We start from the raw sequence: 12,551 nt of genomic DNA on the forward strand, positions 1-12,551 counted from the left end.
ACCTTTATTCTTTAGTGACAGAATTTCTTCCGTTATTAAAATAGAAAAGAATCCCCATGTTGCCACTGAGTGGTCACAAATGGTTAAACCACTACCTACTCGACAGGAACCTGGACATGAGGTTTGGATACCAGAGCAGTTCACTGAATGTACATAACTGCAAAAAGAAGGGTATTTTATTCTGAGGCCCGGGCTGAAGCACCAAGGGTTTGGATTTGGAAAGGTAGGTGATTCAAACCTGGATTCATTGTTATTCAAGTGTAACCACTTTTTCACTGCATCTTACTGCCTGCTTCTGTAGTTCCACTTGGAAAACAGAAGCTTCTATGGGAGAAGTTTAAGCTGGGTTTACTTCTGCTGCTCTGAGGAAGCTTCCTGCTGTCCCATTAGGATATTTGCCTTTTGTGTCCTTCTAATGAAACCCGGGGAGATTTCTTTGCAAGTGTCATCTCTCTCCTCTTACTACGCACTGTTTTTGGCACAAGGGATGGACATTAGAGCCTCATCCACATTAGACTAGGTATCATTGAGCTATACTGAAGGTCTATACATTTTTCCACGTGTAACCATTTTTAATGCACACAGTTTTCTTTCACTTCAGTTAAAATTCTTTAAGAATTTCATACAATGTATTTTGATTAAAATTACACCCCACTGATTGCTCCACATTCTCTGTGCCCATACAACTTCATGTCCTCTTTTTGTTTTTAAATTTAATAACCCATTTGACTCCAATTTGTGTTGTTCATATACTTCTATGGTGTGGGGCCATCTATTGGGGTGGTTAGTCCTACCTGGAGCCACAACCTTAAAGAAAACCATTTCTCCATCCCCTAGAAGCCATCAACTTTCTACAGCACCAAAGTAGGGGAGTCACTAATGAACTCCTTGTCCCTCCATGTCTCTCCATGCTAGAATGTTGGCTGGATTGATCATGTGCAGTTAGCCAGAACTGCTGTGACTTCCTAAGTGCGGCAGCCCTGCCATGTTTCAAAATTTTCTTGCTCTGTTCTTCCACAACCCTTATCATCTTTCTGCTATGGTTACTGCATCTTGAGGAGGAGGTGGCAATACAGATGTGGGTGGGCACTCTATAGGAATGTATTCTCTGCATTTTGACCAGTTGTGAGTTTCTGTATTAACTATGAAAGGTAAGAGCTGATCACAGTGCCCTAGGTCTGTAGTCCTAGCTATTGGGGGACTTGGGGTAAGAGAATCATTTGAGCACAAAAGTTTGGAGCCAGCCTGCAAAATGTAACAAGACTTTTTATATGCAGAAGTAACGAATGATGTTCAAAATGATAAATGAAAGAAAGTGGTTTGAAGAACGATGATAGATACACGGGGGCGGGGGGGAGGTCAATTTATGTGCCAAAGCACAAAAGAGGTTCCTTGAGTTATGTATATTTTGTGTCTCACTAATCTCACTGCATCATGTTCTGTTTTATTTGGAAAGACTAGAACAAATGGTTACAACTTCAGCATCAGAATTAATGTTTAGCTAAACCGACATAGCATCAGGCTGCCTTCTAAATATGTTTATATCCATGGACAAATACTACTCTCAGCTTTAATTAAAAGAAGCCTCTCACTCTTTCTAGGGAATAGGGGTGAATGCAGAAATTTATGACCACAAGAACTGCTGCAAATTAGTGACAGTTAGGGCTTGATCCCTAAACAAAATATCAATACCATTCCCTCTAAGGCTCATAGACTCTTGAGGAAGAGGGAATGGAAAGAATATAAGACAGAAGACAGGAAAAGAGGGCTGTGAAATGCTATCTTCTGGGCAAGAAACAGCTATTGCAACCAAAAACTTATAACAACTGGGGATGCCTGCTAGGAGTCTGCTCAAGAATGACCTTGTCTCTGTCAGGCAAAAGGGAGGGGATGTCAGGAGGCCCTATATATCACTGATGAACTATTTGCTACTGATATATTTAGGGAGAAAATAGTCATATCATTAGTTATGCACCCGCTAGTGACCCGACAAGCTTCAATGGATAGTCTCAGTCCAATGATTACACATATGGCCCTGGTTAACTACATGGTCCATAAAACAACCCCAAAAGTCATTAATCTGGGAAAGGGACCAGGATGTGGAGGGGGTCAGGAGAGTACAGGCATAAGAAAGAAGGCAAAAGGGAACATGGAGAGCATAATTAAAATGTATTACAAACATGTATAAAATGTCAAAGAACTAATTTAATTAATGAAAATTTCAAAAGAAAAGAATCAGTGTTTGAAGAAGGTGGTGGGATTCTGCATTACATAAAACAGTTGCCTTTCTTCAATGGTTTAGACTTGAAATAAGTTGAAATGACTTGAGAAGCAGAGATGATTTAAACGAGATATATTGGCCTAGAAGTAGTGGCTGATCCCTTTAAACAAGCACACGTTGTCTAAACTACCATGGTAAGATTAAATGATATTTCTTGCTTTATGAATGATCTTCATTAACTCTAATTTAATCACTATGGAAGAGGGACTGGAAAGAGAGTCAGAGCCAGAGGTGATAGGTAACTTTGAGGAAAAAGTCTCCTACTTACATGACAGGCCAGCTGTAAAAATGAACTCACAATGGTTGTGACATCAAGCACAAGACATGTTCAAGCCCAGGATATACCAAATCTCAACACTGATAAGTGAGTTTGGCATAAAACCTCACCCCTCAATGAGGAGATGTTGGCAAGTTGCTAGGAGATGAAGGACTATATTTATGTAAGAGTAAGTTGACCATGCTTCGGTGAAAGGCCACACATGCATGCATATTTGAGCAGCACAAATTAGCCTTGAGATTTAAAAAGTCACAAATTTGAGTGGGTAGGGAAGGAGAGGTGGATATGGAAAGAGTTGGGTGGTTGAATATGATCAAAACATGCTGCATGAAATTCTCAAAGGAGGGACAAACAAAATAGAGAGTACTAGAGTCTCTGATAACTCAGCAATCTGTATCACTTCAAGAGGGAGGCCTTGTCTGGCCTCAGTAGGAGACGATGTGCCTAATCCTGTGGATGCTTGATGCCCTAGGGTGGGGGGATCTGAGGGGGGCCCCTTTCTCAGAGGTGAAGGAGGGGGACATTGGGGATATAAATAAATAAAAATAAATTAATAACAAAAAATTAAAAAGGGGAAAGGAAGAAGGAAGGAGGAAGGAGAAGAAGAAAAGAAAGACAAGGAGGAGAAAAAGAAGAAGGAGAAGGAGAAGGAGAAGGAGGAGGAGGAGGAAGAGGAGGAGGAAGAGGAAGAGGAGGAGGAGGAACAACTACTCAGCTATCCAAGACCTGGTGTGTCCAAAGGTCAAATTGTCTCATTTCCTGAAACTAAGGAATTAATGTGAGTTACTTAAAATTTAAAATTTGGAAGCTAAATCTCTTTCCCCAAAATAGCCTAAGACAAATAAAACATACTTGTACTCGGAATATTATCCTCAGGCTATTCAGTTGAGTGAGACCTCTGGTTTGCAAAGATAGCTGGCAGAAGAACTGGACGCTATTCATGTGAACTTGTCGGTATCATTCAGCTTTAGGGTTCAGCGATTTTAAGAACGCGATGTACTTTGACTCTTAAATAAGGAGGCCACTTCCAATCATATCCCTAGTTCTATTACTAATGTACTATGTGGCTTTGTGCCTATCTTTCCCCCATCCTTAAGAATCTGTTCTGTCATGTGTAAGGTGAAAAAGTTATTAGGTGATAGAAAGTGTATTTTAGTCTGCCAGGAAATGAATCTAAGAAAATCCTGCTCTCAAAAACAATGGGAAAGAGAGAGCCACACATTACGTGTCTCCTAAACCATCAATTATGTATATTCTCCTCATTCTAAACACACATATACAAGTTAAGGGGTAGCTAGAAGGAAAGCAAAGCAAGACTCTATACTCAACTCTCAACTACAAGAAACTTTACAAGACAAATAATTCTTTAACAAATCACAAGAAAAGAGAAAGTTGTACAGAAAACCTATATATTGACTAATACACACACACTATCTATCTATCTATCTATCTATCTATATATATATATATATATATATATATATATATATAGCACACTACATCAGGCCTGGGACTCTTGTGCTTTATAACATTACAGGTGACTCTAATATACAATAAAATTTGAGAAAAAATACTATAGATCAAGAAGTAAAACCAAATCTTACTACCATGTGTTTTTCATAAATAAAGTTGTACTTGAACATAGCTTTTCTATTCATTTAAATATATCCATGGCTACTTCAAATCTATAATTATAAAACTGTGTAGATGTGACACAGGCTGTCCATATAGTTAACAAAGCCTCATATATGTACTACCCAGCCAAAGTCTGCTAGAAGTTAGATGCTTGAAAATCATCTCATCAGACTGCTATGCAGACATTCAAGTTGGACCCTCATCTAAAGAAAGAAACAACATACTTGTAAGCACTACAAATTTGAACACAGAATATTATAGTTAATTTCCTTTCAGCTATCACAATTTTATTATACATGTGCCCAGAAAAATTCTCATCGTTTAAAGGTAAAGTTGAAGCTGAAATACTTAGAAATGAAATAGAGTGCCGTGGATTTATTTCAAAAATTATACAACAGGATGGGGGCAACTGGGGTTATAGATAAAATAAGATATTCTTAATAGCTGACTCTAGGTGATGAGTACACTAGAGTTCTTTGTACTGCTTCCTTCATTTAGTTTTTTTGCATATACATACTAGAAGTCTTGCATAATACAAATTTATTCAAATGGAAAATTCATAACAGAGAGCGTCAGCTCCCAAAAGAACCAGTCCCTCTCCCTGAAAATGGTGCCCTCTTTTAAGGGGAGACAGGTTTAGCCTTCTCCATCAGTAGCATTTTATCTGTAACTTACAAGATATACTTCAACATAGTACAATGTCCTAGACTTCTTCAGTGGCACAATTAAAACCAAACCATTATGTAATGTAGCAATCAGAAAGAAAAACAATTTCCTTGTCAAATCATCATATACTATTTGAAAGCACTTTAAATACAACAATAAACTGAAAATGAATACATCTTAAGGGCATCAGTGACTCTATGCAAATAGAGTAGCCATCAGCAGGTTGATGCATACAGAGAATATGATAATTACAAACAGTAATTTTAATAAACCCATGATTCTAAGATGCTTTCAGAATGTAGATAACTTGAAAAAGAAAAGTACCCTCAGAACCAATGAGAAAAATTTTCCATAGGTTTTCTTTAGTTTGAATGGGTATCCTCTTACATTTGCGATTATATTATTTATAGTCAAGAGTCTATACGTTTATGCTCTAAGAGTTACTAGTTGAATTTAAAAGAGTAACAGAAATTGTTGCCAACACTATCTCCAGTGAACAATGGAAGCTTTGCTAATTACCACAACAATCAATAAAAAGTATTTCTCATGAGCTACAAGTGTACAAGATATAGCTACTGACTGTGACTAACACATGGTTCCACAGCCCTCTGTGAACAGATAGAAGGCTATAGCACTGGATAATGTGAAGATCAAGAAAATAAAGCAAAGCTATGACTCTCTAGATGTGATGAAGCAGAGGTACACACCAATCATCTACTGTTTGCTTTAGCTACAGAGGAGCTCACTTGAATCTATTCAGCCTTTAAAGAGACAAAAAGGACAAAAAAGATAGGTGGGATATATGATGATATAGCTAATATACTTAGACAAACACCTTAAAAGGGCAGTTTTTAATGTCAACTAGGAATGTGTTAATAGAGTCTGGAAAGGCAGAAACTGTAGACGAAAGTAAGTAGATGCCAGGCATGGAGATGTAGAACTTTAATCCCAGAACTCAAGAAACAGAGTAAGAGGACTAAGAGTCTCTAGCCTTCCTCAGTTACATTCATGTCTGTCACAAATACCTAAGACAGTAGAGAGGGAAGCTGAAGAAGACCATAATCTCATATTATTAGCAAATACAGATATGGTTATACATAAACACATCAGCACAAAAGATTTAGAAAAGATATGTGTTAGATTATCAGTGATGATTACGGAGTGCGAGGATAATGTGAGATAATTTTTGTTTTGCTTTTCTGCACTTTCTAATTTCTATAGCCCTGCTTCTGAAAAGGAGTATTATTACAAAAATGAGAATCCAGTAAACATAATAGCCCTGAACCTTCCAAATGGCAGTATAGGCCCAAGACTGTGAACGTCTTACATCTCCTCCATTAAGTCATGGAATTTTAGTGACTGACTGCAATTATACTACTGCGTTTTCTCATTTGCCTCGAGTAAAACTTTCACAAAAGATGTTGTTGTCAAAGCATCAGAAAGTACAGAGAAATGGGACTTCATTTAGTTTATAGAACAGGTTGCACAGCTCCCTTTGTGTCTGCTTACTGATAAACACATATATGAATGGCAGAATTAGGCACAGCATTTTCTTCCGTTGTAGTTTTCCATTAATTGTGAGATTGCTGGAGAGGAAACCATTAGTGACCTCCTATCTTAATGAAAACTACAGGCACAAAAAAAAGAACTAGCTAACTGAGAACCCCAAACTGGTAGAGGTCTATTTATTTTGCCTATTATTAACTTAGAAAATAGACAAGAAGCAAGATATATTACAAAGTTACATATATGATCATCATATACACTATCAAGCAACAGTTGGCATGTGTTTGGAAAGTATGTGAATTTTCTTTTTCCTCGTGTAAGTTTTCTAAACAGTACTAACCCTTTTTTATTTACATTGTCTAAATATATAAAGGTTTTTAAACATCTAAAAATATTGGATATAGTTACTATGATGAATAATCTTGAGTAGCTACTGTTGGAATGAGAAACAGCTAAAATTGGAGAGATCACCTCTGAGTATTTCTGTCAGGTCATTTTCATGGCGTATTAACTAAGTACTAACAACAACACATCCCATAGCCTTAGGACACATGTGGAGTACAGGGGAAAAATAGACAAAGCCCACTAAACTGGTATATTCGTAGTCACACTATGTCCAATCTCTTTCTCTTTCTACTTCCCTCCATCCCTCCCTCTTTCTCTGCCTCTTTTCCTTTCTTAATCCTTACCACTATGATCTGATGTGTGTTGTTTTGCCATGTCCATCCCCTCCCACTCTACTATGATCAAGTGGTAGACCAAAAGAAATATTTTCTCCCAGAGGTCGTTTTGTTCAAGTATTTTGCCACAGTGATGAAAGACTAAGACAAGTAATGTGGACATTTGGTCGGCCTACACTGAATGGAGCTTAAGTAATCAATATTTTGCTGCATTTGCTTTCTCTAGGATTTTTTTTTTGGAAGTACATTGATTAATCCCTAAATTCCCAACATTCATATTCAAAGACCAAGCAAAATTTCCTAGTAGACCATAACAAAATTTTCATGTATAAGAAAATTTGCAATAATTCCATACTGTCTAATATCTATATCATACTCAAATGTTCTCAAGTGTCAAAGGGGGGAAAAAGGCTTTTAACCTGAGTTTTCACATGGAATTAAAAGTTCATGCACTGTATTTGCTTCATAGAATCTCTACCTTTGTTTCCCATGATACTGAGATTTTTTGATAAGTCAAAGCCAATAGTCTTATACAATGTTACATCCTTCTCTATATTTGTAACCTTTTGTCTCTTTGTTTGAACGTGTTACACATTTCATAGTTTATACTTTATACTTCACACTCTTTAAAATTTGGAGGTATGTAGTGGGAACTCACATCATTATTGCTTATGCTAACACTGATTAATGATTTAAGGCAGTATGTGTCCCAGAGCCATATTGGAAAGATGCGCATAGTCCATTTATAATTAGTAAGGATAGGAATGACCTCTCGTCACTCAATATTACTTTTGGTTTTGATCAGTACTTAAAACAGGGCAGTGCAGTTGCAAACTAACGATTTTGCTGTCATTCCCAAATTCATTAGCTGTTGTTCTTCTAAAATAGCCTTTTCTCTCTTTACCAACTTCCACATAACTTTCTGCTTCTTCAATGTGTTGTTAGCTAATATTGATGTTCAAGTTCCCCAGAAGGTCATTAATATCATCACCATTGAGCAAATTCCTTTCTTTGTGCTAAAATTTACCCAGGAATCACGATGTGTTTCCAAACCCCAGATGTGGAATGGCCACTTTTCTAAGCCACTCTGTTCCCTTTTAAATGGGAATACTATTTAGAAACAAAGAACTGGGCACTAGGTGTACTCACTTTTTTTTAAAAGGAAGAATTATTTCAAGGTTGGAAAAGATAGTTTTGTTTTACTTTGCATATTGAATTCAAAGTAAAGGGGAAAGATGTTCCCTTTTAACTTTAATATTGCAAAACTCCTCTCCTCATTTCTAATTTTGTATCCAGTTCTCCTTTTCTTACATCGTGAACCTTCACTTATGTTAAACTTGTGTGTGAACACATATATGTATACACATTTAGCTGTTCCTTCCTTGTAAAATATATCTGTATTTTAGATCATATTTATATGACTACTAATAAACCTATTGGATGATGCTTAAAATGTCTTTGTGGTTCTTCTTGTTTCTAAGGGCTGCTTCATTAGGGATAGGCACAGGCATGTGCTGACACGTTGGCTGCTTTCTCTGGGTGCTTCTATTATTCAGTTGATAGGCATTCATCTGGTTACTCAGCATACTGTTTTAGGGTTCCTAACATTTGCTTTCTTTTCATTTTATTTTTGGACTTGTACAAATTAGTATTGATTTGAAATAAGACATATATCAGGGGTGACTTAAAGGGATCTAAATCTCGCCTCTTAACCCTCCATACCATTAATACCCACCCCCCCGTGTATAGCCACTTTCATAACTCTGTTGAGGGATATCTGCTATAAACTTCACCCATTTGACAGGGTATTTATTGTTCAATGGTTTTTAGTATATTCATAGACTAATGTAACTGTCACCAATGTCTAATTCCAGAAACTTTCATTATCCCATAAAGGACCACCACATCCAATACCAGTGGCTCCTTACTAGTATGCAATATTTTGTCTATCCACTTATATCGTGATGGGTGATTGGTTTATTTCCACCTTTGAATAACTACAGACAGTCCATCATAAATATCTATTTGGTTTTGTATAGACATCTTTTTTTATTTACCATGGGTTTTTTTAATGTAGAAAATAGAATTCCTGAGTCATGCAGAATCCTATAATTAATTTTGGGAATCATTTTTGAGACAGGGGCTCTGTGTAGAGTTGGGTGTCCTGGGATTTGCTCTGTAGACCAGGCTCACCTAGAACTCACAGAGATACACTTGCCTCTGTCTCCAAGGGCTGGGATTAAAGGTATTTCTCAAAATTGGATTGTGCTTCATTTGAAAAATTTTAACGAGTGTGTGTATTCTTATGTTTTTAATTTTCATCTGTTAGGAAAAAACACTAGAATATTATATCCCCTGATTTATGACTTAAGTCTTTTGTTGTTGTTACCTGTTTTATAGCCTAAGACATCTAATGCACCCCAAGGGGAAAAACTGCACAGACAGACATACTCTTTTTTATGACTACAGAATGCTACATGGTTTAATATATTCCTATTCACTCAACAAGTATTCATTGTTGGACATTTGTACTGGGTCTAATTTTTATTATTAAAATTATGCTGTACTGACTAACACTGCGCATATTCTGTTTTGTATTTGTGGAGATGTATCTTTAGAATAGAAACCAAAAGCATGATTGGTAAAGTGCATATTATTATGCATATATGTTAAATAGTTTTGAATCCCCCTTTCTAGGAGCATACTGAACTAATATTGCAATTAATCAGAGTGCTTGTTTCCCCATAATCTTGATAGAAAATGGGAACTGAAATTTGTCAATGAATGAGTAGCTCAGTACAAGTTTAACTTGCATTTAATTACTATGGTGAAATTGAGTATTAAATTCCCACGCATTTAAGTCTTTCCATTTCTATGATTCATCTATATGTTTTTCTTTTGGTTTTAATGATTTTGAAGACCAGGAATGCTGAAGTAAAGCAGGTAGATGGGAAGATGGAGCCAGAAACCTCATCACTCGTTCCCAGCAGGAATGTTGTCATGAGTCCTAGGGCTCTTGTCACACATTAGATTTTCAGAAAGTCACAGCTAAAAGGCTACTTTAAGATCAGCTGATTCATGTCCTTCTAATTCTACATTAACTGAGGGTCAAACAGTGGCAGAACTTATATCAGATCACATAACAAATTAGAGTTAGACCTCAGTTATTTCCTCAGTTAACCCAGTTATTTCCCTAGAGCAATTTCAAATTAATGTGCAAATGATTTCTTTGTTGTTTTTTCTGTTTCACTACGATTATATCAAAGTACATTTTGGAGAGAACATGTCTCTTAATATTCTTTATTAGCCTGTGCTGCGACATCGACAATCAACCAAATTCTAATGTTTGTCATGCATGTGTATTATTTTTAACAGCATCTTCAATATCTACCTGATGTAGAAGTGCAAAATCATCTTAGAATGCACATGCTGATTGAGATTTCTGAGGAAGACTTAAGGTGCAGATAGACTGCTCAAGATACACCACAGAGGAAGCCAAGAAGGCCCTTAGTTTGAAATCTCACTATCAGTAAATGCCTGAATTCTAGGTGTTCAGATTCTCCCTAGATACTGTTCAATATAGCACTGATGAATTTTGGAAGTGTGTTGATAGGCATTTTTGCTAAATATATGTTTAAGATGCATTATATTTCTAAGTATTTTTTACACATTACTGCTTAAAATACCAGGAGATGCCTTGAGAGGGAAAAAACAATCAGATGAGCTAGCAACAGAACTGGAATAAGCACCCCAAGTTTGATAACTTCTGAAAAGCATGCTTTCTGTCTTCGTTTCAATCCAGGAAAAATTAATCTTTGTTCACAAACCTTGAAACTTTTCCATGAAGCATCATCATGGAGCATATCTTAGTTAGGGTTTCATTGCTGTGAAGAGACACCATGACCAAGGCAACTCTTATATTGGGACATTTAATTGGGAATGGTTTACAGGTTCAGAGGTACAGTTCGTTATCATCAAGGTAGCTATCTTGGCTATTTCTGGAACACAGCTTCGTTGTGCTCTCAGAAAATATTTCCCAGAAGATTTCATCTCAGTGATGCTAGTCTCTTTTTAATCACCACTAATTTCTTAGCTCCAACTAACCAGCATCAATTGTCCCAGTAAGTCTCTTCTATTCTTGCCTCTAAAGAATAGAAGCCAGTTGACTAAAGCTGCCAAGTTCTGCTGTTTGCTGGGGCTGGAACATGGCTCCCTTGTTCTAATACATTATCACCAGCTTTCTGTTTTCCAACTCCTTCACTGCCTAAGCTCAGCTGGAACTTGTTCTGTAGATTGACTGTGAACTCAGAGATCTGCGTGGCTGATAAAGGTGTGGACCACCATTCCTCAAGATGTAGATCAAAAGAAGCCTATGTCCTCCATTTCTGGACTGTAGTTCATTCCAGACTAAAAGGCCAAATGAAAGCATCAACCAGATAATAGTAATGCCTAGATAGAACTATTCCTTGTTCAATGGCAAACACAGAAACAATAAGTTTAGCTGAGTAGGATCTTGCCCCAAATTCACCACTCTCTTAATATGTTTGTCTTCTTGAACACAGGGCTTAGCTTCATTGCACTTTCTGGTACCCTTCATAGTCATCAGTATTATCATCATAGAGATGAACACATAGAGGCTCAGAGAGGCTAGCTTGCTACTAGACGGCCAAGTAAGTTGTAGAACTGGAATACACAACTAGGCTTCTCCTACAGTTAAGTCCATGTCTGGTCCTGGTGCACAGCATACTTACCCTAATGTTGCCTTTCAGCTAAGACAGTTCTGGGGCCTGTTGACTCCACTTTTCATAAATGGGTGAAGGCAAAATTGATCTGGCTCAGAGAATATTCAAATGGCCTAAGAAAAAGTTGGGGGGAAAAAAAGAACAAACCAGAGGGGGTTGGGGATTTAGCTCAGTGGCAGAGCGCTTGCCTAGCAAGCGGAAGGCCCTGGGTTCAGTCCCCAGCTCCAGAACAAAAAAAAAAAAAAAGAAAAGAAAAAGTTGGGGGATAGTGCTATATGGGTTGAAAGGCAGTTCCTTAATCATATGATGTGTGTTACACCCTCAACAGAGACTCTTTCGGAAAACCCAGCAGTTACTTACTTTACCAAGTGTTTGATTAGAAGTTCCAGCATCTCGCGGTTCTTTTCTGGTAGCTTATATACTAGGGAGTGAATAGCCCCCAAACGGTAATCCAGGTTGTCAGATTCTGGCAGAGAGAACAAAGAGGGATGGGATAGCTCTCAGGTGACTGGATTAAGGAAACTCACACATGTCTACACAACATACATGCACACACGTGCACACAAGCACACACACACAAGCACACACACACACACACACACACACACACACACACACACACCTGAACACAAAAGAAGGAGAAGGAAAAGAAAAAGAAGAAAGGTGAGCGAAGGAACAGGGGAGAGAGGGAAAGAAAGAATAAAAAAAGGGAAAGAGAGTAAACAGGTAAATGGGCACAGACAGGATAAATGAGAAAAAAAGCA

The 12,551-nt window shown here is 37.4% G+C and overlaps 1 protein-coding gene across 4 annotated transcripts in view; it reads right to left on the reverse strand.

Moving 5' to 3' along the window:
* The window catches only part of Ophn1 (oligophrenin 1), a 396,257-nt gene that overhangs the window by 90,990 nt on the left and 292,716 nt on the right, over window positions 1-12,551 (reverse strand). For all 4 annotated transcript variants that reach the window (XM_087599762.1, NM_001107848.2, NM_001434037.1 and 1 more), the window contains 1 exon segment: window positions 12,148-12,253. In XM_087599762.1, coding sequence (XP_087455888.1) covers window positions 12,148-12,253 — 106 coding nt within the window.

This window comes from Rattus norvegicus, chromosome X, assembly GCF_021556685.1.
Source record: "Rattus norvegicus strain SHRSP/BbbUtx chromosome X, alternate assembly SHRSP_T2T, whole genome shotgun sequence".
Lineage (NCBI taxonomy): Eukaryota > Metazoa > Chordata > Mammalia > Rodentia > Muridae > Rattus > Rattus norvegicus.